The sequence below is a fragment of the Elephas maximus genome, chromosome 9 (genome assembly GCF_024166365.1).
Source record: "Elephas maximus indicus isolate mEleMax1 chromosome 9, mEleMax1 primary haplotype, whole genome shotgun sequence".
NCBI classification, from domain to species: domain Eukaryota; kingdom Metazoa; phylum Chordata; class Mammalia; order Proboscidea; family Elephantidae; genus Elephas; species Elephas maximus.
The window spans coordinates 106,457,357-106,481,914 of NC_064827.1; the positions used below are offsets into that span (position 1 = coordinate 106,457,357).

Below are 24,558 nucleotides of genomic sequence, written 5' to 3' on the forward strand. Positions count from 1 at the left end.
AGAAGTACTGGCATTTTCAAAATAAAATTAATGTGCTATGAGATAGACACGCACAATTTTGTTTTTCAGGAGAGCTCTGTTATGAATGGCTTTAGTTATTTTTTTTTTCTTACTTTTCCTTTGTTTTAAAATCCTTTAAAAAGATTGGTCAGCCCCCATGTGGTGAAGAGCCTATACTGCTACCCTTTATTCTGAGCTGAGAACACCGCTACATGAACTTTTAATTCAGTTCTGATTTTCTGTGATTATTATTAGAATTAAAATAGTTTAGACTAAGGAAGTTATCGGAATTCTTAGATGTTGGCTTTTAAATATACACTAACGAGACTCAAGGGGCACACCAGCCCTGGGGCAAGGACTGGAAGGCAGGAGGGGACAGAAAAGCTAGTAATAGGGAACGCGAGGTTGAAAAGGGAGAGTGTTGACATGTCGGGGTTGGTAACCAATGTCATAAAACAAAATGGGTACTGTTTAATGAGAAACTAGTTTGTTCTGTAAACCTTCATCTAAGGTACAATAAAAAAGTGAAAAAAAAATACATACATTGACTTTCGAATTTTTACCTCTGAGTTCCAAAAAGCTCAAAGGGGCAAGAAGAAATCAGACATGCTCAATTTCCCATGATACAGTCAGAGATCACCGCAGAATTTTCTGTTTGTGACTGGAAATCGGGCATTTTGAGATGGGTCACTAGCAGAACAGCCCACATTTACCTGAACGTCTCGTCCACGATTCTGAATATGGCAGGATGACAGGCAGCTTGAGGCTGCAAAGGAAAAGACCACCAGCAAGTAAAATAGCACAAGTACTTCATTAAAAACGACTTGCTATTTTCAAGTAAATGAATTGTCCAGAACTGCCCGTGACTAGAAAACAGACACTATTCCTGTGGGTTAGAGAACACATAGGTGCTACACTGGAAAGAGCCCCGCATACAAATGCAAACAGCGCCCTCTTCAGGTAGGGGACGAGGGCAAGCCTTATTCCTCTTTATATTCTTCTGTATGTTTACACTTTCTGTAACCCGTTAAAATCCAGAAGAACGAATCAGTAAGTATCACAGCAAATTTACAAACACCTTCTGTCGGCACACTGTGTGAAGTCAGAGCCTGTCTGTGCTGCAGGTTGTGCGGACTATGCCTGTGTGTCTTACCTCCTCAGGTGGCTGAGAAGCACCTCAATGCCAGGTCTGTGTCTGTTATCTTTTTGTTTCTGTTTATTAGGTAACAAAGGTCGCTGGGTGCGTTAATTTCACAACCAAAGGCTGGCGGTTCAAACATACCCGGAGGCATCACAGAAGGAAGGCCTGGCGATCTGCTTCCGTACAGATTACAAAAGACCCACTATGTGGCACCTGGGGTCACCATGAGTCAGAATCGACTCAAGAGCGATGGGTTTGGTTTTTTGGTTTATTATGTAATGAGCGCGTAATCATGTTGAATTTTTACTGAGGAAAACACTGACCACCATCATACTGGACTAAATAGCACCACACTCTAGTGCACTATAAACTGAGCAGTTTAAGATATTCAGGATGAAAAAAGATTAATGAAAAATAAAGATACTGACATCTTGAATGATGAAAGCTGTTTGATTTATTGCTCAAATATTTTTGTGACAGGCTCTGAGGGGTTTACATCTGAAGACCGTGGCCTCCTGCAGCCTGGGAGGGGGTTCCAGTGGGCCAGACCGAGGTTCTGGATCTTTTGGGCAGAGCTCAATGCATGAGACTAAGCCAGATGAAAATGTCTATTTGCATTTGAAAACAGACATTTTACAATAGCATCCAAAAGTTAGTCTACAGGGCATTTCTTCTGGTCATAACGTGCTTGCTTTTGGAAACAATTTTTCATATCCCCGCAACAAGAAAAAGACACAGGATATGCTTTGCTGCTCAAGTCTCCTTGACCACGTTGAAGAAAGAATGGTACCTATCTCCATCGCCTGTCTCCCATTCTAGCTTGGGTCTGTGCTGGTGTGCACGTTGTAACATTGAGCGTGTGCCACCTAGTGTTCACACACTGCCACTACAGGCTGCCCCAGAAAGCTCCCAGGCAAGAGCTTGCCAGTTGTGAAAAGGATGGGATTTCCTGTTAATTATCTGAAGGAGAGAGATTTGTGATTTGTAGGTTACAAATGTCTATTATTGAAATAAAACCCGGGGGTTAAACCTCTGTTTTTCTCCCCCACACTCCCTGATCCTTCACTGATACGCATTTTCATCTAAAAGAAACCAACTACAAATTCTCCTAGATAAACTCATTATCTACTCCAGAAAGTCATTTGGCAGAACCATGGTTCCACCATGCAGAGGAGGATTCTTTCTTGGCTTTGATCTTGGCAAGTAAGTTAATCTTCCTGCTTCTCAGCCTCACTGTAAATAATAACAGAGATGCTAACAGTTATTAAGATAACACTGGACATAGGCCCAGAAAATATCATAAACGTTTCTATGGATTCATAATGGAAAAATCAAACAAGAAGGGAAAAGCAAATTGCATGTGATTCATCTAAGTTTGCCAGAACAATTTTTCAAAGTTTAGTATATAGACAATATGCCTGTTCAGTAGAAGGGTTTCAGACCAAACAGCAGTGCTAGGCGCCCACAGACAGACGGACCCACACAACCTGAATGTGCCCTGACAGGAAATAAGACTAAAATGGAAAATGGTAACAAGGAACCATTTCCTTTTGCTCTAAGTGGTCTAACTACCCCAGGGCCACTCTACAAGCTTGATGCTCACAGAGAATCATTCAATACTAATTACAAGGGTTTCCAAATGGCAAAAAAAAAAAAAAGGTGGTGGGGTTGGAGGGGAGATGATCCAATATATAAAATAGGGCTGGCATGTAAATCAAGGGGGGAAGCCAGAAAGGAAGTTCTAACTCAGTTTGTCAAAAGAGAATGAGAGCTTGGATATACTTTTCAAATTATGTATATATAGTGTTTTCTAGCAAGACAGATCAGCTAAACGTTTTAAATGTCTCCAGACTGTGTGGAATCTGCTGTTCCTGGCCCATGCACTCTCCTCTTAGATCTTGTTCTTTGCAAACATTTTTGGTTGTGCTCAACCTGCTTCCACAACCTGTTTTCGCATGAAGACAGGTAAGATGTAAGGAGGCAGGGGAAACCCTACTGAAACAGACTGGCAGAGATTTTGACTTTAAAACCAGTCTTTCTTGCTGAGCTCTGAGCTGCTCTCTCGTTCACAGCTTTTACTGCGGATTTTAAAGGGAGACTTTACACCCCCCAAACACATGATTTAAGGGTCAGGGTGTCCCCTTATGGACACCGGGTTGCTCACAGGCCAGGCATGCGTCTCAGGGACATCCAATCACAAACGCAAACTAAAGCTGCTTTTCTTATCAAGCGAATGCACCAAACAGAATTAACACCTACGTTTATGCTTCTTGGGAAGCCATGTGTTTCCCTCCTAAATCTTTACAGCATCCCTGTGAGCAAGGAGGCCACATTTAACCCCTGTGTCCCTGTTCCATTTGTAAACCGGGACACTACAGTAACACATCACAGGCCACTCTACAACCCAGGGCTCCTGACCCTCGCTTCAAAGCCCCAGAATCCAGGCAATTATCTTCCCGATAACATGAGGAACGAGAAGGAAGCCCTTCTTGGGTTCCATCTGCTTGTCTGTTTTTCTCCATCCCACCAAAATCTGTTCCTTCTCAAGCTCTTCTCTTCTCTGTCTGGCCTAACGGTTTTCAAGCCTAGGGAAACTATGTCACCAGGAGGCCATCAATAACAGGAGTTTTCCCTTCTTTTTCTCCCTCCAGCTCCCACCCTAGCCCTTTACTAACTGTCCCAGGAAGAATGAAAGGTGATGATGGAGAGCTCCGGGCTCTCTGCTTCCTTTTCTCATGGACCAGGCTGTTCCTCTGGGTGTCCATCCCTCCCATCTCCCACAGCTACCAACAGCTGTGTTGTTCTTCTCCTCTCTGGCCACTCCCACCCCTCAACAGACACAGGAGGCAGCAGCATCACAGATTAGCGCACCATGGTGGGGCTTTCCAGTCCTGTGATTGGAGGAGAGGTGAGGGACATGTTAGCTTCGCAGCCCGTACCATAAACTGTGCAAGTAACACCGGTTCTTCCTCTGTGCCCGGAGGTCTGCTTAATTTGTTATTTTCAGCCTGATTCACCAAGGATTACTACAACCCACCTGCCACTTAAAAGAGGCCTGAGAACACCGAAGAGCAGAACTGTCAGGAAGAAATATTTCTTTTTCTATCATTTTCTGAGTCTGAGATATTTCTGAAAGGGAGAGAAAGAGAAAGAACCCGGGAGGTGTGGGCAAGAGAAAGAGCACACCCAGGAATACAAACCAGGAGGGGAAATAATTATACCAGGATCTGAGGTGATTCAGAGACAAAAGTGAACGCCTCTTAGAAAAACTAAAAAGGCAGTGAAGCCTTTTTTTTTTTTTTTAATTTATTATCATTAAAGATGTTTCTTCCTGAAAAAATGAAGAGGGAAAGTGCAGGTGAGAGTCAAGAAGATGAAGTTTAAGAAGTAAGGAATAGACCCTCTTTCCCACAGTCTATTTTCATGGAGTTTAAATATTGTACTCAAGGAAACGGTGTCTTAGTCTCCCAGTGCTGCTGTAACTGAAATACCATAAGAAGAAGGCTTTAACGAACAGAAATTTATTTTCTCAAAGTTTAGGATGCTAGAAGTCCAAACTCAGGGCACCAGCTCCGTGAGCAGGCTCTCTCTGTCCCCGGTGGGGGAGAATCTCCTTGTCTCAGCTCTCTAGTGTTTTCAGCGCTCCCTGGAGAGCTCCACATGGCACCATTCTTCCCCCATTTGTGCCGGCTTCTCTGTGTCTAATCTACTTTTTTTATATCGCAAAAGTGATTACGTTTAAGACACATCCTACACTGATACGGCTTTATTAAAGTAATAAAGAAAACCCTATTCCTAAGGGGATTACACCCACAGGTATAGGTTAGGATTCTAACACTTATTTATGCGGGGTCACAATTCTATCCATAACAAATAGTCATTTCAAGAAACCAGCTGATGAGATGCCTTCCCTCCAACTTCACCACCATCCTGGCAGTCCTGACCCACTGTGTACCCAACTCATCCAACCCAGTGTCCTCTGGAAGGGCAAGCCCTGTGTTACTCTATCTGTATAAGTTAAAGGGTGGCTATATTCACAACAGAGCCCTGGTGGCACAGTGGCTAAGTGTTAAGGCTGCTAACCAAAAGGTCAGCAGTTTAAATCCACCAGCCGCTCCTTGGAAACCCCATGGTGTAGTTCTACTCTGTCCTAGTGGGTCACTATGAGTCGGAATCGACTTAATGGCAATGGGTGATATTCATAACACAGTATCTGTCTTCTTAAAAAAAGAATTCTCTGTAAGATTTGATTCAACAGTGAACTCCTTTACTGAGTTAAAAAAAAAAAAAGATTTGGTTTTAAAAAATCTACTTATCTGAAACCTTCTGTATCTAACACAGAAATAACTCACCTTTATATATATGTATTTTCCATTACGGCATTGACTTCTACTTTCAAAATACTAAACGTAAGACTGCAAATACTCCTTTAACATTTTAGGATCTATTTTGTTTCAAAACATTCAAGTTTCTTTCAACAAATTTGAGCTTGGAAAAATTATTCTTTCTTTTTAATCTTTACCAGATGTTGTTTATACTACAAGCAATTTTTTTCAGTAATCCATAATGCAATTATTCTTTAATTAGTGATAAATCCATCATTCCTGGGCTTAAAAAGAAAACAAAAACAGCCAAGTACCAAATAAATGTATCTTGTGTTGCAAGTTTACGCGTGCTCCGTGAGGATGCTAGGACACAGCAGTCGGAGGCGTGCAGGATGGGACCCGGAAGCCCAGCTTGAGACCCTGAACAGGAACCACGCCATTGAAAGCTCCAAGGCCCCCTCCCGGCTGCTCCCGAGCTCAGCCTCTGAGGTTGGCAGTGGCCCCCCATGCTGACTACTGCTCTGTTTTTTTCTTTCCCCTCTTCCTTTATCTGTGACTGGTGGTGAAGTCCTGCACGCCCAACAGTAAAGACCAAACTTGGAATTGTGGCCTGTTTCTTTCAGACATTGCTGGGGGATCTGGTGCCTCCCTGAGGTCGACGCTGGGAAGTGCAACTACAGTCTGGAGATGAAGACCCTTCTTCACCTTTCAGTCACAACCAGCAGCCATCGCCATGCTTTCCTATTCTACCAAGGCTAAATGAGCTCCTTCAGATTTTGTTAAGTTGCATGCATCACATTAAAAAGCTCAAAAAGAAGATGCTTAAAAGGAGGCTAATGAAAAAGCAGAAAAAGAAAACCCCTGAGCATCAGTGAAAAGTTATTCAAGCACAGAAAACCGATGGCATCGTCCAGGATGTAGAGTTAATTCTTCTGTATAATATTTTACTAAAGAGGGAACTGTGTACTGGAATTTAATGCAAAGCAAGTTTTGAGGTTTTGTTTTTTTTTTTTTTGGAGTGGCTCAGATTGTTATCTGGGGAATGAGAAAAAGACTGCATTCTATCACCTATCAAGAAATGTCAAGGATGATACTGAGCTGTGTGGATATTTTATATATATATATTTTTTAATTTTTATTGAGCTTCAAGTGAATGTTTACAGATCAAGTCAGTCTGTCACATATAAGTTTATATATACCTTACTCCATACTCTCACTTTCTGTCCCCCTAATGAGTCAGCCCTTCCAGTCTCTCCTTTCGTGACAATTTTGCCAGCTTCCAACCCTTTCTACCCTCCCATCCCCCCTCCAGACAGGAGATGCCAACACAGTCTCAAGTGTCCACCTGATACAAATAGCTCACTCTTCATCAGCATCTCTCTCCTACCCACTGTCCAGTCCCTTCCATGTCTGATGAGTTGTCTTCGGGAATGGTTCCTGTCCTGGGCCAACAGAAGGTTTGGGGACCATGACCGCCGGGATTCCTCTAGTCTCAGTCAGACCATTAAGTATGGTCTTTTTGTGAGAATTTGGGGTCTGAATCCCACTGATCTCCTGCTCCCTTAGGGGTTCTCTGTTGTGCTCCCTGTCAGGGCAGTCATCGGTTGTGGCCAGGCACCAACTAGTTCTTCTGGTCTCAGGATGATGTAAGTCTCTAGTTCACGTGGCCCTTTCTGTCTCGGGCTCATAGTTATGGTGTGACCTTGCTGTTCTTCACTCTCCTTTGATCCAGGTGGGTTGAGGCCAATTGATGCATCTTAGATGGCCGCTTGTTAGCATTTAAGACCCCAGATGCCACATTTCAAAGTGGGATGCAGAATGTTTTCATAATAGAATTATTTTGCCAATTGACTTAGAAGTCCCCTTAAACCATGGTCCCCAAACCCCCACCCTTGCTCCGCTGACCTTTGAAGCATTCAGTTTATCCCAGAAACTTCTTTGCTTTTGGTCCAGTCCAGTTGAGCTGATCTTCCATGTATTGAGTATTGTCCTTCCCTTCACCTAAAGTAGTTCTTACTAACTAATCAGTAAAAAACCCTCTCCCTCCCTCCCTCCCTCCCCCCTCGTAACCACAAAAGTATGTGTTCTTCTCAGTTTATACTATGTCTCAAGATCTTATAATAGTGGTCTTATACAATATTTGTCCTTTTGCCTCTGACTAATTTCGCTCAGCATAACGCCTTCCAGGTTCCTCCATGTTACGAAATGTTTCACAGATTCGTCACTGTTCTTTATCGAGGCGTAGTATTCCATTGTGTGAATATACCACAATTTATTTACCCATTCATCCGTTGATGGACACCTTGGTTGCTTCCAGCTTTTTGCTATTGTAAACAGAGCTGCAATAAACATGGGTGTGCATATATCCGTTTGTGTGAAGGCTCTTATTTCTCTAGGGTATATTCCGAGGAGTGGGATTTCTGGGTTGTATGGTAGTTCTATTTCTAACTGTTTAAGATAATGCCAGATGGATTTCCAAAGTGGTTGTACCATTTTACATTCCCACCAGCAGTGTATAAGAGTTCCAATCTCTCTGCAGCCTCTCCAACATTTATTATTTTGTGTTTTTTAGATTAATGCCAGCCTTGTTGGAGTGAGATGGAATCTCATCGTAGTTTTTTTTTTTAATGGCTAATGATCGAGAGCATTTTCTCATGTATCTGTTAGCTGCCTGAATATCTTCTTCAGTGAACTGTGTGTCCATATCCTTTGCCCACTTCTTGATTGGGTTTTCTTTTTGTGGTTGAGTTTTGACAGAATCATATAGATTTTAGAGATAAGGCGCTGGTCTGAGATGTCATAGCTGAAAATTCTTTCCCAGGCTGTAGGTGGTCTTTTTACTCTTTTGGTGAAGTCTTTAGATGAGCATAGGTGTTTGATTTTTAGGAGCTCCCAGTTATCTGGTTTCTCTTCGTCATTTTTGGTAATGTTTTGTATTCTGTTTATGCCCTGTATTAGGGCTCCTAAGGTTGTCCCTATTTTTTCTTCCATGATCTTTATCATTTTAGTCTTTATGTTTAGGTCTTTGATCCACTTGGAGTTAGTTTTTGTGTATGGTGTGAGGTATGGGTCCTGTTTCATTTTTTTGGAAATCGATATCCAGTTATGCCAGCACCGTTTGTTAAAAAGACTATCTTTTCCCCACTGGGCCTTTGTCAAATATCAGCTGCTCATATGTGGATGGATTTAAATCTGGGTTCTCAATTCTGTTCCATTGGTCTATGTGCCTGTTGTTGTACCAGTACCAGGCTGTTTCGACTACTGTGGCTGTATAATAGGTTCTGAAATCAGGTAGAGTGAGGCCTCCCACTTTCTTCTTCTTTTTCAGTAATGCTTTGCTTATCCGAGGCTTCTTTCCCTTCCATATGAAGTTGGTGATTTGTTTCTCTATCACCTTAAAAAATGACATTGGAATTTGGATCAGAAGTGCATTGTATGTATAGATGGCTTTTGGTAGAATAGACATTTTTACTATGTTAAGTCTTCCTATCCATGAGCAAGGTATGTTTTTCCACTTAAGTAGATCCTTTTTAGTTTCTTGTAGTAGCACTTTGTAGTTTTCTTTGTATAGGTCTTTTACATCTTTGGTAAGATTTATTCCTAAGTATTTTATCTTCTTGGGGGCTACTGTGAATGGTATTGATTTGGTTATTTCCTCTTCGTTGTTCTTTTTGTTGATGTAGAGGAATCCAAGTGATTTTTGTATGTTTATCTCATAACCTGAGACTGCCAAACTCTTCCATTAGTTTCAGTAGTCTTCTGGAGGATTCCTTAGGGTTTTCTGTGTATAAGATCATGTCATCTGCAAATAGAGATAATTTTACTTCCTCCTTGCCAATCTGGATGCCCTTTATTTCTTTGTCTAGCCTAATTGCTCTGGCTAGGACCTCTAGCACAACGTTGAATAAGAGCAGTGATAAAGGGCACCCTTGTCTGGCTCCCGTTCTTAAGGGAAATGCTTTCAGGCTCTCTCCATTTAGAGTGATGTTGGCTGTTGGCTTTGTATAGATGCCCTTTATTGTGTTGAGGAATTTTCCTTCAATTCCTATTTTGCTGAGAGTTTTTATCATAAATGGGTGTTGGACTTTGTCAAATGCCTTTTCTGCATCAATTGATAAGATCATGTGGTTTTTGTCTTTTGTTTTATTTATATGGTGGATTACATTAATGGTTTTTCTAATATTAAACCAGCCTTGCATACCTGGTATAAATCCCACTTGGTCATGGTGGATTATTTTTTTGATATGTTGTTGAATTCTATTGGCTAGAATTTTGTTGAGGATTTTTGCATCTATGTTCATGAGGGATATAGGTCTGTAATTTTCTTTTATTCTTAAGTTTTTTTTAGACAAAGAAATAATTTTAATGACACCAGAAAGACACTGGGCTAGAAGAGAATGCAAGGAGTATTCTCTGATTTGAAATCTGATTCAACAAAAACAGCCCTGCCTCCCTGGTGCCCTTTCCCCTCGGTTCCTCCTCTGCTCCCAGCTCTCCCAGGCTCTCCCATCAGCAAATCTGCCTGCGGAGGGGTTGGGGGCGGCTCTTCTGGACCCAGCCTGCTTGTCAGGCAGCATGTGGGGCTGCTAAGGAAGGAGTGAATGCAGGGGCCTGGGAACCAGGGTACCGCCCAGCACAGTGCCACCGGCCACCGGCCTGCATTTCTCATTCAAACGCAGAGTCCAAACAATCGCTTTCTGGGCTCCACAAGAGGAATTGTTACTGGGAAACATCCCATCCTTCTGATTCGGGGCCAGCCTTGGGAAACTGAACCATGCCAAGAAAGCTGCATAATTAGCAAACGGCTTTCACTGCTTCCCTGACATCCATATTAAGTCAGATCTGGGATATGGATTACGGTCTGCCAGTGCCTGGGCTGTCAAAGGACACACAAGACCATCTACTTTCGAAAAGTTTTGGTCTTTCACAATCAGTGACAAACTGGAGTGAACACTGTAACTTATTTAAACCAAACCAAACCCACTGCCATAGAGTTGCTTCTGACTCATACCAACCCTGTAAGGCAGAGTAGACCTACCCCGTAGGGTTTCCAAAGCTGTAATCTTCATGGAAGCAGACTGCCACACCTTTCTCCCTCGGAGCGGCTGGTGGGTTCAAACCGCTGAACTTTTGGTTTGCAGCCAAGCACTTTAACCACTGCACTACCAAGGCTCCCTGTGACTTATTTAGGAGTCACCAAATACTGTAGGCTGCCATGGACCTGGGGGTGGAGCAGCCCATGGAAGCCAAAGGGTGAACTTCCAAAGTCAACAGGCGTTTGAAAGTGTATTTTTATTTAGAATTCAAATGCATATAGACACAGTTAAAATTCAGTGGTATTATATTAACTCCCTGTTATTCAGCGTCTTAGTGGAAAATACCAGGCCTCTGGGCCCCTGAGAGGCCAAAGGACATTAGGGGAGGTCATTTCGCTTTCTGCAACCTGCACCATGCTTTTATCTTTTGTTTTTGTTACATCTTGGTAACTATAGAATTTCCAGTACTAATTCTGGGTAATCCCAAGGGATAGAAACATAATTAACAGTGCTCCATATAAAGGACAAGTTCCTTAGACCATCACACTTTAATTACTCTCAGAATCCAAATATAATGTAATAGGTATCGAGTTTCTCCTGTAGGAAAGCGCAGCCGTCTCACGCTATCTGAGGCCCAGCGATCTCTCTGATAGCTCTGGACAGTCCTGTCACTGCACCGAGATATTGCACTGTGATAAATCCATCGGATGATGCAATTAGGAAGCTGTTCTTCAGGTTACCTGCCTAATCACCAAGTCATGGCACAGGCTTGGCCTGGCCTGCCTGGCTCTGCCAGGGACGCCAGCCCACCATCTGCATTGTAATTACCTCCCTGAACCAAAAGGCACAGAGAGGTCATATCCTGAAAATGCCCCAATAAATTAAACCAAATAACACCCTCCAGCTTTAACCACAGTGGAAGCTCTCAATCTCCACACACACAATCCCGACAGATGCTTTTGTAAATCAACTGGCTGAGAAACCGTTTGACTGGGGGAGATTATTATTATTTTTTAAAATGATTTTTATTGTGCTTTAAGTGAAAGTTTACAAATCAAGTCAGTCTCTCACACACAAACCCATATACGCCTTGCTACACACTCCCAATTACTCTCCCCCTAATGAGACAGCCTGCTCTCTCCCTCCACTCTCTCTTTTCGTGTCCTTCTCGCCAGCTTCTAACCCCCTCCACCCTCTCATCTTGGGGGAGATTATTTTAAACTATGAACTGGAGACTGAAGACCATACAGTGTGGTGTTGAATGGGAGAGTCTGCTCTCTCTTTCTCTCGTGCCCAGCAATGCCCTTCTTAAAGAGTGCTGCTCCAGCCTGAGGTTGATCCACAGGCAGGAAGGACACGGAGGGGCTCAGAGAAGAGCCCAAGGATCTCTGAAAGGTTGCCAAATCAAGCCAACTTAGGAAAGCCAGTGGGGTTTTTTGATTTTTCAAGAAGGAGGAGACTTAATGGGCTGCCAGGGGCCTCCTAAAAGCCTTTGCTCGTTTACATTTTATTGTAATTATTTTTAAATAGGATGCATTCTTATTTCTCAACTTAATATGCATCTCTTTGGAATGGAAAGGTCAAGTGGTGATTATCCTCTTTGGGTTCTCTCAGTCTGAATATACACATACCTTCCTTTTTTGTTCTCTATCAGAGGAAACCCTGGTGGCTTAGCGGTTAAGTGCTACAGCTGCTAACCAAGAGGTTGGCAGTTTGAATCCTCCAGGCGCTCCTTGGAAACTCTATGGGGCAGTTCCACTCTGTCCTGTAGGGTCGCTATGAGTCGGAATCGACTCGACGGCACTGGGTTTGGTTTTTGGGTTTATCAGAGACTATAAACTTTCAAATCCACTGGGTTCAGTCTGTGCTACCTCACTTACCAGTGAGGCAGCACGGCTATTAGAGGACTGCGACACTACCCAGATTGACCTGGGCAGCCACAGACCAGAAAGGCCGAGAGGAGCCCGTGAAACGGAGAAGAGGCAAGCAGTGCCATGAACAGTCACACCAACGAGCTGGTGGAGAAGGAATGGGGCCTAAAGAGAGAAAGAGAACACAGGAAGAAGGCAACTCATTCAATTATGAGTCCCTTATGTTGTTTCCAATTTGAAAGTGAGAGAAAACGATACGTTCCAATTGAATTAAACAAACAGCAGGTGTCTGGGAGGTGGGACTGTGTAAACCCAGTCAAGTCAGTGCACAGCCTTCCACACACAGAGCTGCATCGGCCCAGCCTCAGCCCCAGCGGGTGTGGCCACCCTCCTTCCCAGGTTCCTTGCCACCAACATGAGATCTGACTCTTACCATCTTTCTCTGAAGGAGCGTCTACATCTGCACAGTAGGAAAAATCTCTCTGCCCATACTGCCCAAGATTACCAAGGCCAACGAGAAGACATGCCAAAGCCCCTGAGGTGCTTCTAAGACAGCACCCTGAGTTTTCTGAATGGCTTTTTCAGGGTGCATGGGTCTTTACTCCTGTCCTTACACAAATGCACACAAATGCCACAGAGGTGCCTCCCACAGACAGAAGACATCCTGATTGGCCAGGTTGGGAGGACTCCCTGAGAGGTCCCAGCCCTCCTGACATCCGACTTGCCATGGGGGAACCTGTGGCCTACAGAGTCCCTACGTCACAGTCCTCAGTACGAAGGGAGACCCGCGAGCCATTTACACACAGGGAGGTTTCAAAGCTGACAGCCTTCAACTGAAAGCAAACAGAGAATTCTGAGTTGTTTTTGTTGTTTTAACCATTTCTCTGGGGGTTTGTTTTGTTTCTTTTGAGTATTTAAGTTTCCTCTAGTGAAGAGCTAAAAGGTTATTTCTTCAGTGTTTTTCTTTCTTAATCGATTCTTCCTCTCGTCCATAAGATCTTCAGTTTTTAAAAACCCACTTTTTATGGTGAAATGAGAAATATTATTTTTAAAAGGTTTATGTTGTCTAAGTGTCAATTCTTGTGAGGATACATTATAAAGGGCCACAGAATCAAGGACATTTGAATCTCCGTTTTTTCCACATGCTCCAAGTATGTGTATGCCCATATTAAACAAAAAAAAAAAACCAAACCCAGTGCCATCGAGTTGATTCCGACTCATAGTGACCCTATAGGATAGAGTTTCCAAGGAACGCCTGGCGGATTGGAACTGCTGACCCTTTGGTTAGCAGCTGTAGCACTTAACCACTACGCCACTAGGGTTTCCGTGCCCACACATATGACTATTTTAAACGGTTCTAATTGCTTTGTTTTAATTTCCCCCCGTTTTCCTTCTTTGACTAAAGCGAATGGTACCCACATTCTCTCTCCTCATCCAAGCACAGCACGTACCAGCAACGAATCTTTTATAAAGCACTCCATCCTCTGCAGGCAATGTCTCTCGCTGGAGAGCAACTTTTCAAAAAGATGCAGCGTTGCCTTTTCCAGGCTGGGAAGATGGCGAAGCCAGAGGGAGACCACGGCCAATGTGGGGAGAGAAATCTTCTTCCTTTCAGGAAAAAATGAACAGATTTTTAATAGAAATGGGTGACTGAAAGAAGATTAAGTCAAGTTCAAAATGTAATCACTAATCCAATGTGTGAAACTTCTTTTTATTAGGGTCCGAGCAGCGATTAATAGTTATAAAACCCATTGTCGTTGACTCACAGCGACACTACAGGACAGAGTAGAACTGCCCCATAGTGTTTCCAACGAGCGGCTGGTAGATTTGAACTGCTGACCTTTTGGTTAGCACCCAAGCACTTAAGTACTGCGTCCATTTGCAAAACAATGCAAATGTGCTTCCATTCCAATTCACCTGAAGAGATTAAAGAAATGTTCAGAGGAAGGAAAAAAAAAAAAAAAAAAGCTTTCAAGAAGGACAGACACCTTCTGATGGAGGAAAAAGAGAGTGATAAAAAATGAGACAGAGAAGGCCTTGCTATACCAGGGTAAGTGCAGTCCTAACTGAAGGAATGCTGCAGTTTGAGAGTGCATCATAATGGTTTAAAGTGAGGAATCAGACCTGGGTTTAAGTCCCAGCAACACCACCTACTAACTTATGAGTTGAGAAAGTTACTTAACATCTAAACCTGTTTTCCCATCTGTAAAATGGGCATATCTCCCTCACAGCATTGCTAAAAGGACTGAATACAGTAACACACATACAGTGATTAGTGCAGTGCTTGGTACATAGTAACTGTTCAATAACTATATTTGTAAATCTGTTGTTTGAAAGTTAACATATTTCTTCAGTAACAATTTTATATGTGGTGGTTATGGCCTAGTTAATCCCAGTGGACCTTAAGCATAATACTGTAGACACTAACCACTTTGTACAGCTGTATTTCCAGAGGAAAATGTTTTTGGAGGTTTCTCCTGTGTCAATGAATTAGGGAGGAAATATGAGGGGACATCTGTGGAACTCTGAGCCACTGGTGCTGGCTCTGGAGTGGCAACAGGGCTGTCCACCAGGGGCCTCCGTCGCTCTCCAGCTGGCCTACTCGCCTGGTAGGGCTTGTATTTCTCCTCTTGGCCTTGCTTTTCTGGGGCCTCCTGCCCTTCTCACCTGTGGCACGTCAGACAGCAGGGGCCTTTCAAGGTCTGCCAGTGATGTTCACCACGATGAATATGAAAAACTGAAGCTGGGGACGCAAGGCTTCCCATTTCAAACAAGGTCATCCTATCACCATAACGTCTCCCTTAAGTAGGATTCACTCCTGCACAGTGGCTGTGGGACCCAAGCCTGAACCATTTCACTGCAGGAGCTGGTGTCAGGGTGGGGGACATGGGGTATTATTTCTAGTGGTTTCTCTCTTTTTCTTCTCCCTCAGCATAACTCCAACAGACCTTGTCCTGGGTTAACCTGGGGGCAAGACAGGAGCAGAGAAGAAGCTGACGAGTGGAGGGGCTGTTGCAAGAGCAGGCAGACGGGGTGGGAGAAAGGGAGGCAGGGAGTGGCCTCCTCCGAACCCGTTTCTGATTTTAATCCCAGCCTGAACTTCAACTCTTCTGGGAAGCTGTCTTGGTCATCTAGTGGTGCTATAACAGAAATACCACAAGTGGATGGCTTTAACAAAGAGAAATTTATGCTCTCACAGTCTAGTAGGCTACAACTCTAAATTCAGGGTGTCACCTCCAGGGGAAGGTTTTCTCTCTCTATAGACTCTGGAAGAAGGTCCTTCTCATCAATCTTCACCTGGGCTAGAAGCTTCTCTTTGAAGGAACCCCGGGTCCCCAAAGGACACGCCCTGCTCCTGGTGCTGCTTTCTTGGTGGTATAAGGTCCCCCAACTCTCTGCTCACTTCCCTTTCCTTTTATCTCTTGTAAGATAAAAGGTGGTGCAGACCACACCCCAGGGAAACTCCCTTTAGATTGGATCAGGGAGGTGACCTTAGTAAGGGTGTTAGAATCCCTCCTGAATCCTCTTTAACATAATCTAATCTTGTCTCTTTAACTACAGGCAGAGATTAGGATTTACAACACATAAGAAAATTACAATTATGAAATATAGGACAACCACACAATACTGGGAACCATGGCCTAGCCAAGTTGACACATATTTTGGGAGTAAACAATTCAATCCATGACAGAAGGCTTGCAAGACTCCCACCCTTAACCCAACTCTCCATACCAGGCAAAGAAGAGCTGCCACTGTGCCCCTACACCCTCACCACCTGGCACACTTTGGGGGTCACACTATGGAGGTCCTGTCTTGTGGCATTAGTGCTTTGGGTTGTACTTTCCATGTCTTGCTCCCCTGTTATACTTGATAGCAAGGAGCTGGTGGTCATTCAATCATTCATTCCCTCATTGGAAGCATGATTACTGAGCATTTCCTATATGGCCATCACTGTACCAAGGGCAGGCTAAACAGGTACAAACAAAACAGGCTTAGTTTGTCCCTCAGCAGCTTGGAACCCAGTGGGAGGTACTCCAGATAAATAAATAAAAATGTGATAAAGGCTCTGAAGGAAAAGAGCAGGTAGAGGTAAAAGAGAGTTACAGGAGGGACCTAATTTAAATTAGGCATTAGGGACAGCCTTTCCAAGCTGAGCGGCAGGTAGCTGGTGAAGAGTAGAGGGAAGAATATTCTAGCTGAGGGAACAGCAGCTGTGAAAGCCCTTAGACAGGGAAGAGCAAGATCAGAAGAGGAGGGAAGGCCAGTGTGACCCACAGGGAGCTAGGGCTGATGAGGCTGTGGGACACGAGGGGCCAAAGATTTAGGACTTTATTCTGTTTATTCTAGCCTGAAGGGTTTTAAAGGTCTGATTAGATCTCAAAAGATCATGCTGAATGCTGTATGGAGAAAGGAGTGCAGAGACAAGGGCAGGTGTGGGCAGGACACAAGTCCACAAAGTGATGGTGTTGACCTGCACTGGGGGCAGCCGAGGAGAAGGAACGAAAAGTGCCCAAAACATATGTCAGCAGGAATATCAAGAGAATGTGGCAATGAATTTGGTAAATGGTGGGAAAGAAGAGGTGGGAATCAAGGCTGCCCCAGGTTTCTTAAGCAACAAGGTGGGTTGGCATACCATTTACTGAGGCAGAAAGAAGGGAGCAGGTTTATGAAGAGTTTACTGAGCACTCGGTTTGGGGTGTGTGAATTTAGAATGTCTGAGCCACAACCAAATAGAGATATTAAATAGGTCCCTGAAGATCCAAGTTTGAAGTTCTGGCAAGAGGTCTAGGCTAGAGATCTACATTTGGGGGCTGTCAGTGGCACATACAGTTATGAGAATGGGTGAGAACTCCAAGGGAGAAAGCTCTGAGGGAGGAGAGAAGGTGGCCTAGGTTTGTGTCCTGAGGAATGTCCACACTTAGGCCTCAAGTAGAAGAGACGGAGTTGCAGATGGGGGTGGAAAAGGAGCTGCCAGACAAGAAAAGGACAATGTCACCAGAGACAAAAAGCCACATGACTTGAGATGGCAGGCCCAGTGGTGACCAACACTGGCAGTGAGTGAGAAGAAGGGGTGTGAACACTGAGCAATGCACTGGCCCCTTGTGACCTCCCAGGAACACTGTTGTGATGGGTGATGGAAGTTGGAGGGGAGTGCATGGAATGAGAGGAAGTGGGAGTGCAGCCAGAATGCACAGGCACGCCTTTGGAGGGACAGTGTCTGAGGGAGCAGACATCAGGTGGCAGCTGAGGGGTTGGGCTTATGTGGCCATGGAAGGGCGGTGTTTAGGACAGCATGGCTCACAGACAATGGGAAAGTGGCAAGGAGAGAAAGAGGCTGAAGGACCAGTAGCTACCACTGATTGAGCCTGAAGGGAATCTCTGGGTGGTGTAAGTGGTTAACACGCTGGGCTGCTAACCAAAAGATTTGAGGTTCAGGTCTATCCAGATGTGTCTCAGAAGAGAGACATAATGATCTACTTCTAGAAAATCAGCCTCTGAACACGCTATGGAGCACAGTTCTACTCTGACATACATGGGGCGGCCAGGAGTTGGAATCGATTCAGTGGCAACTGGTATAAGCCTGGAATGATGTTAAGTTATTTTAATCCTCATAAAAAACCAAACTCATTGCCATGGAGTCGACGCCGACTCACAGCAACCCCGTACAGAGAGCAGAACTGCCCCATAGGGTTTCCAAGGCTGTGCCCTTGGAAATCCCGGTGTGTCACCAGGGGTCCTTAATCCTCGTAACAGGTACCGTTATCATCCTTATTTTATAGATGAGGCAACTGAGGTCAGAGAGAGAAAGACATGGACTCACAGCCAGTACGTGGTAGTGCCATGATTGTCGCCAGGCATCGGGTTAGACATAAAGCCACCCCACCCAGGCAGGAGGGTAGAGGGTGACTGTCTCAAGATAGGGGGTGAGTAAGATGGGTTCTGGGCCCTGTGGGGAGAGGAGACGGCTTTACTTTACGAGCCCGATGCCTGAACCTTCCGCTCCTTCCCTTTGGTGTTTAGAGAAGTCTTTCAGAGTCTAGGCTGTCAGCCAGTTTTAGTCACATTAATGGACCCTGGGAAAGGGGCTTCTGTCCAGCGTTCAAGGGCAAGTACAGCACCCCTTAGGAGTTGGGGAGGGTGGTCGTAGCCTCTCTTGTGGAGCCAGCAAACCCTGAGAGAAGAAGCTCTGGCGGGCGGAAGGGGAGCTTGGCTGTGAGTGGCTCCCACCTTCTCTGAAATAGCAGTGACACCTTTTGAACCGCTTTCATCACGCCTTGTCTTTCTCCAGGATCCATATAACACCAGTCTGTGCATCGTTAGAAAAGTTTTTCACGTCAGTGAAAGCTCTCCAGAGTCGGAGACCATTTCCTAACCCCTCGGAATAGCCATGACGCGGTCAGTGCAATTAACACCATTAAGTCATAGCAATTGAGCTGACATTCTGCAGCACAAGGTACAAAACTGCTGAGAATAAGCAGCAAATAAACACGAACGAAGATAAAACAAACCTAGCATGTGAGATGACAGTTTCACCAAATATCCAAATTAAAGGATACTGCTTAGTTACAAAGTTACATTAAGAGCTACGTAAGTGTTATACTTAAGTCAGTAAATACATAGTACAATTGTTCTAGTCAAACACAGTTTGGAAAATGTGTATGTTAACAACTGTCTTTATTTTAGGGCCTGATTCAGAGCATATCCTATTTATGGCCATGAACCAATAAATCTATGGGCCCCTGATTAATAGATGGATTGTCCATTATCAATAAAATCTATCTTGTTTTAAAGCATCAAAGACTTAACTCTTTATAATGAACCTTAGATGAAGAGATCACCAAAACAGTCTGATCTTAACATACTTGCATAGCGGATTCTGGCTGGGCCAATACATTTGTAAACAATGCTCTATGAGTGCACCAGGTTGGTTTTGAAATAAAAAAGGGCAAATCACAGGAGAAAAGCAAATGGCCAAAAATACATGGAGATTTTCAACCTCAGTAGTAGTAAAGTAAGGTGAGCTAACACACTGATGAGATCATCGTTCACCATTGTATCAGCAAACATTCCGAAGTGTGACGGCACCGCACGCTGAAGCAGGCGTGGGGCAATGGCTGTGCTCCTAGGAGGGACAGGGAAAGGCTTCATTCTTCCGGGAAAGTCAAGTGACATCCCCTAATGAGATGTCAAATACTCACAACCCTTGCCTTAATAACTGCACTTCTGTGAATCCAGCTGGCAGAAATAAAAGTATCAGCTGCTGGGTATTTATTTTACTGTAGCAGTGCTGTAAAGACAAAATTACAGGCAAATGGAATGTGCCTTCATTGGTGAACAGCTGAATAAATTATGGTTCACTCAGATCATGCAATATGTTTCTATTTCGTAAACTGAGCTAGACTTAGATCCCTGGTGGGCTATCCAAGGTATGCTGGTAAAAACAGGTATCAGAGTGATGTGTATGTATGATGGGATACTATTTTTGTTTGAAAAAATTAAAGTTAGTTAAAAAAATAGAGGAAAATTGTTTTCTATAAGTATCTGTATGCTTACAAGAGTATAAGGAATGGTTACCACAAATACTGGAGGAAGACAAGAAAGAGATAATTAACATTTTCTTTATACACCTCTGTACTGTATTGTCTGACCTATTTGAATACATGCAGTTGTCACGGAGTCGATTCCAACTCACAGCGACCCCACGCATATCAGAACAGAACTGTGCTCCATCGAGTTTTCAATGACTGAGTTTTTGGAAGCAGATCACGAGGCCTTTCTTCCAAGGCACCTCTGGGTGGACTCCAACCTCCAACCTTTCAATTAGCAGCTGAGCATATTAACTGTTTACACCACCCAGAGTCTACGTTTGAGTATATATTTCTGTGGAAATTTTAAAAAGCCAATAAAGTAAAAAAGAAAATAAAAATGTTTTTAGGGGTACTGAAAAGTTTCATCCTATTCAACATGTGTTAGTCGGAGAAACTCTGACCGATGTCCTTTTCTTCTCCAAACTATACTTGGTCCACTCATCCAATCCAGTCACAGAGCAAAGGATGAATTTGAGGACAACAGGATAGGGTAAAAACTTGGCTCCCAATGGGATCTCATAAAAATTAAAAACTTCTGTTCATCAAAAGACTTTACAAAAAAAGTGAAAGGACAAGCTACAGACTGGGTGAATATCATCGGAAACCATATATCTGATAAAAATCTAACAACCAAAATATGTAGAAAACATCGACAACTTAACAACAAAAAGACAAATACGCAATTGTAAAATGGGCAGAGGACTTGAATAGATATTGCACCAAAGAGGACATTCAAATGGCCACCAAACATATGATAAAATGTTCAGTGTCATTAGCCACCAGAGAAATGCAAATCGAAACTACAATGAGATACCATTTCACTCCCACTAGGATGCAAAATGGTATAGCTGTTGTGAAAAACAGTGTGGCAGTTCCTCAAAAAACTAAAAATAGAACTACCACATGACCCAGCAATTCCACTCCTAGCTATATACCCAAAGACTTGAAAGCAGAGATGCAAACAGAGTCTTGTACACAGTGTTCACTGCAGTACTATTCACAGTAGCCAAAAGGTAGAAACAACCTAAATGCCCACCAACAGATGAATGGGAAAACAAAATGTGGTACATACATTCAGTGGAATACTACTCAGCCAGTGGGAGAAACGATGTTTTGATACATGCTACAATATGGATGGGGCTGGAGTACATCATGCTGAATGAATTAAGTCAATCACAAAAGGACAAATACTGTATGACCTCACTTATATAAAAAGACAAGAAAAGGCAAATGTATAGAGACCAAAGTTTATTAGTGGCTAACAGGGGTTGGGAGGGGAAAAGGGGAAGTTAATGGTGATAGAAAAATTGCATTGACTAAGTAAGGGTAGGGTTAACAGCCGATTATTGTAATTGCTCTCAATAAGTTGTACACCTATAAAAAGTTGAATTAGCAAAAGTTGTGTGACAGATATACTTACAATGACAAAAAAAAGTAGCTGCTGAGGCTGCTATGTACAACCAAAATCCTCATGGGATTCAGTTCGTTGGTTTGGAGGTTTAGGGTCATGGTTTCATGGGACATTCCAGTTAGCTGGCCTAATATGTTCAGTATTTCTGTTCTACCTCCTAGTTGATTGTGTAGTACCTAGGGTCTTAAAAGCTTGCAATCGGCCATCCAGGGCACAACAATTGGTCTATTCACCTGGAGCAAAAGAGGAAGAAGGACTGTCAGTAATAGAAGGAGGATATGGAATGTGTGGTTAATTGCCTCCATGAACAACTGCCTCCTTTTCCATGAGACCAGGGGAACTGGATGGCACCCGGCTACCATTGCTGAATATTTGGATCAAAGATTTTACAGAAGAATCCTGATCAAAAGGGGGAAAATTCAGAACAGGATTTCAAATTCTCATGAACTTCAGACTCTCTGGAGTCAAGGAGGCTGGATGAACCCCTGAAACTATTGCCCTGAGATAATCTTTAAAATTTTAACCAAAAATATCCCCTGAAGTCTTCTTAAAACCAAATAATAATTTAGCTTAAACCTGCTGCCATCGAGTTGATTCCAACTCATAGCAACCCTATAGGACAGTGTAGAACTACCCCTTGGGGTTTCCAAGGAGTGGTTGGTGGATTCGAACTGCAGGCCTTTTGGTTAGCAACCATAGCTCTTAAGCACTGCATCGCCAAAATCATCTGCCTTGAGCATTACGCTTTTACGAACTATCTATACGTGATTAAAGTGACAACAGCAACTGGAAAGATTAGACAGGAACCTTACCGGGTAGAGAGTCTGTGTTAATAGGGGAGGCACAACTCAGAAAAGGAGGGTGAGAATGGTTGCACAACTTGAAGAATGTAATCAATGTCACTGAATTGTACACTTAGAAATAGTTGAATTGGTGTATGTTTTGCTGTGTATATTCCCAACAATAACAACAAAAAGCATAGCTCCACAAAACTACTCCCTAATAATCATGGGTAGCTTTATGTGTTATAGTTATGCTTTAGAAATTTGGTAACGCACTTGGGATTGGTGTGCACTGTACTATAATTTTCCCCTATAAAATAATGGGAGATAGGCTTCCAACCAGTGTTTTTACATGTAACGTGATTTTTTTTTTACCAGCTTTGTGTGTGTGTGTGTGCTTTAAGTGAAAGTTTACAATTCAAGTCAGTTTCTCCTACAAAAACTTACACACAACATTGTTAAGTAACCCTAGTTGTTCTCTCTACAATGTGACAGCACACTCCTCCTTTCCACCTGGTATTTCCTGTGTCTATACAACGAGCTCCTGTCCACCACTCCCCCTCCACCCCCCTGCCTTCTCATCTCACCTCCGGACAGGAGCTGTCCACATAGTCTCATGTATCTACTTGAGCCAAGAAGCACACTCTTCACCAGTATCATTTTATGTTTTATAGTCCAGTCTAATCTTTGTCTGAAGAGTTGGCTTCCAGAATGGTTTTAGTTCTGGGCTAACAGAGAGTTTGGGGTCTGTGTCTTCTGGGGTTCTTCCAGTCTCAGTCAGACCATCAAGTCTGGTCTTTTTACTAGAGTTTGAGTTCTGCACCCCACTTTTTTCCCACTCCATCAGGGGCTCTCTGTTGTGCTACCTGTCAGGGCAGTCATTGGTTGTAGCTGGGCACCATCTAGTTCTTCCAGTCTCAGGCTGATGGAGTCTCCGGTTTATGTGGCCCTTTCTGTCTCCTGGGATCATATTTTCCTTATGTCTTTGGAGTTCTTCATTGTCCTTTGCTCCACACACACCCAATGCCATCTTGCTCCAGGTGGGTTTAAACCAATTGATGCATCTTAGATGGCCGCTTGCTAGCTCTTAAGACCCCAGACACCACTCACCAAAGTTGGATGGAGACCACTTTCTTAATAAACTGTTAGGCCAGTTGACCTAGATGTCCCCTGAAACCATGGTCCCCAGACCACCATCCCTGCTACTCTGTCCCTCTAGGTGGTTGTACTCAGGATATTTCTCAGCTTTTGGTTTAGACCAGTTGTGCTGACTTCCCCTGTATTCTGTGTTGTCCTTCCCTTCACCTAAAATAATTCTAGTCAACTATCTAGTTAATGAATACCCCTCTCTCTTCCTCCCCACCCTCATCACCATCAAAGAATGTTTTCTTCTGTGTATAAACCTTTTCTTGAGTTCTTATAATAGTGGTCTCATAGAACATTTGTCCTTTTGCAATTGACTACTTACACTTAGCATAACACCTTCCAGATTCATCCACATTATGTTTCCTGGATTCGTTGTTGTTCTTTATCATTGTGTAGTATTCCATTGTGTGAATACACCATAATTTGTTTATCCATTCATCCACTGATGGGCAACTAAGTTGTCTCCATCTTTTTGCTATTATGAACAGTGCTGCAATGAACGTGAGTGTGCATACACCTATTTGTGTAAGGGCTTTTATTCCTCTAGGATATATTCCAAGGAGTGGGAATGCTGGATCGTATGGTACTTCTATTTCTAGCTTTTTAAGGAAAGCGCCAAATCGATTTCCAAAGTGGTTGTGCCATTTTATATTCCCACCAGCAGTGTATAAGTGTTCCAGCCTCTCTACAACCTCTCTAGCATTTATTATTTTGTGTTTTTTGGATTAATGCTAGCCTTGTCGGGGTGAGATGGTATCTCATTGTAGTTTTGATTTGCATTTCTCTAATGGCTAATGATCATGGGCATTTCCTCATGTATCTGTAAGCTGCCTGAATGTCTTCTTTAGTAAAGTGCCTGTCCATATCCTTTGCCCATTTTTTAATTGGGTTATTTGTCTTTTCGTTGTTCAAGTTTTGCAGTATCTTGCAGATTTTAGAGATTAGACATTGATCAGATTTGCCGTAGCCGAAATGTTTTTCCAGTCTGTAGGTTTTTTTACTCTTTTGGCGAAGTCTTTGGATGAGCATTAAGTGTTTGATTTTTAGGAGCTCTCAGTTGTCTAGTTTGTCTTCTGGTGTTTGTGCATTGTTAGTAATATTTTCTATTCTGTATATGCCATGTATTAGGGCTCCTAGCATTGTTCCTAATTTTTCTTCCATGGTCTTCATCGTTTTAGATTTTATATTTAGGTCTTTGATCTATTTTTTGAGTTAGTTTTTGTGCATGGAGTGAGGTATGGGTCTTGTTTCATTTTT

At 43.2% G+C, this 24,558-nt stretch overlaps 1 protein-coding gene across 3 annotated transcripts in view; it reads right to left on the reverse strand.

Moving 5' to 3' along the window:
* Positions 1 to 24,558, reverse strand: part of FANCC (FA complementation group C) — a 304,040-nt gene that overhangs the window by 34,881 nt on the left and 244,601 nt on the right. For all 3 annotated transcript variants that reach the window (XM_049895534.1, XM_049895535.1, XM_049895536.1), the window contains 2 exons: positions 13,825 to 13,981; positions 714 to 766 (listed from right to left, as the gene is read on the reverse strand). In XM_049895534.1, coding sequence (XP_049751491.1) covers positions 714 to 766; positions 13,825 to 13,981 — 210 coding nt within the window. The remainder of the gene's footprint in view (positions 1 to 713; positions 767 to 13,824; positions 13,982 to 24,558) is intronic.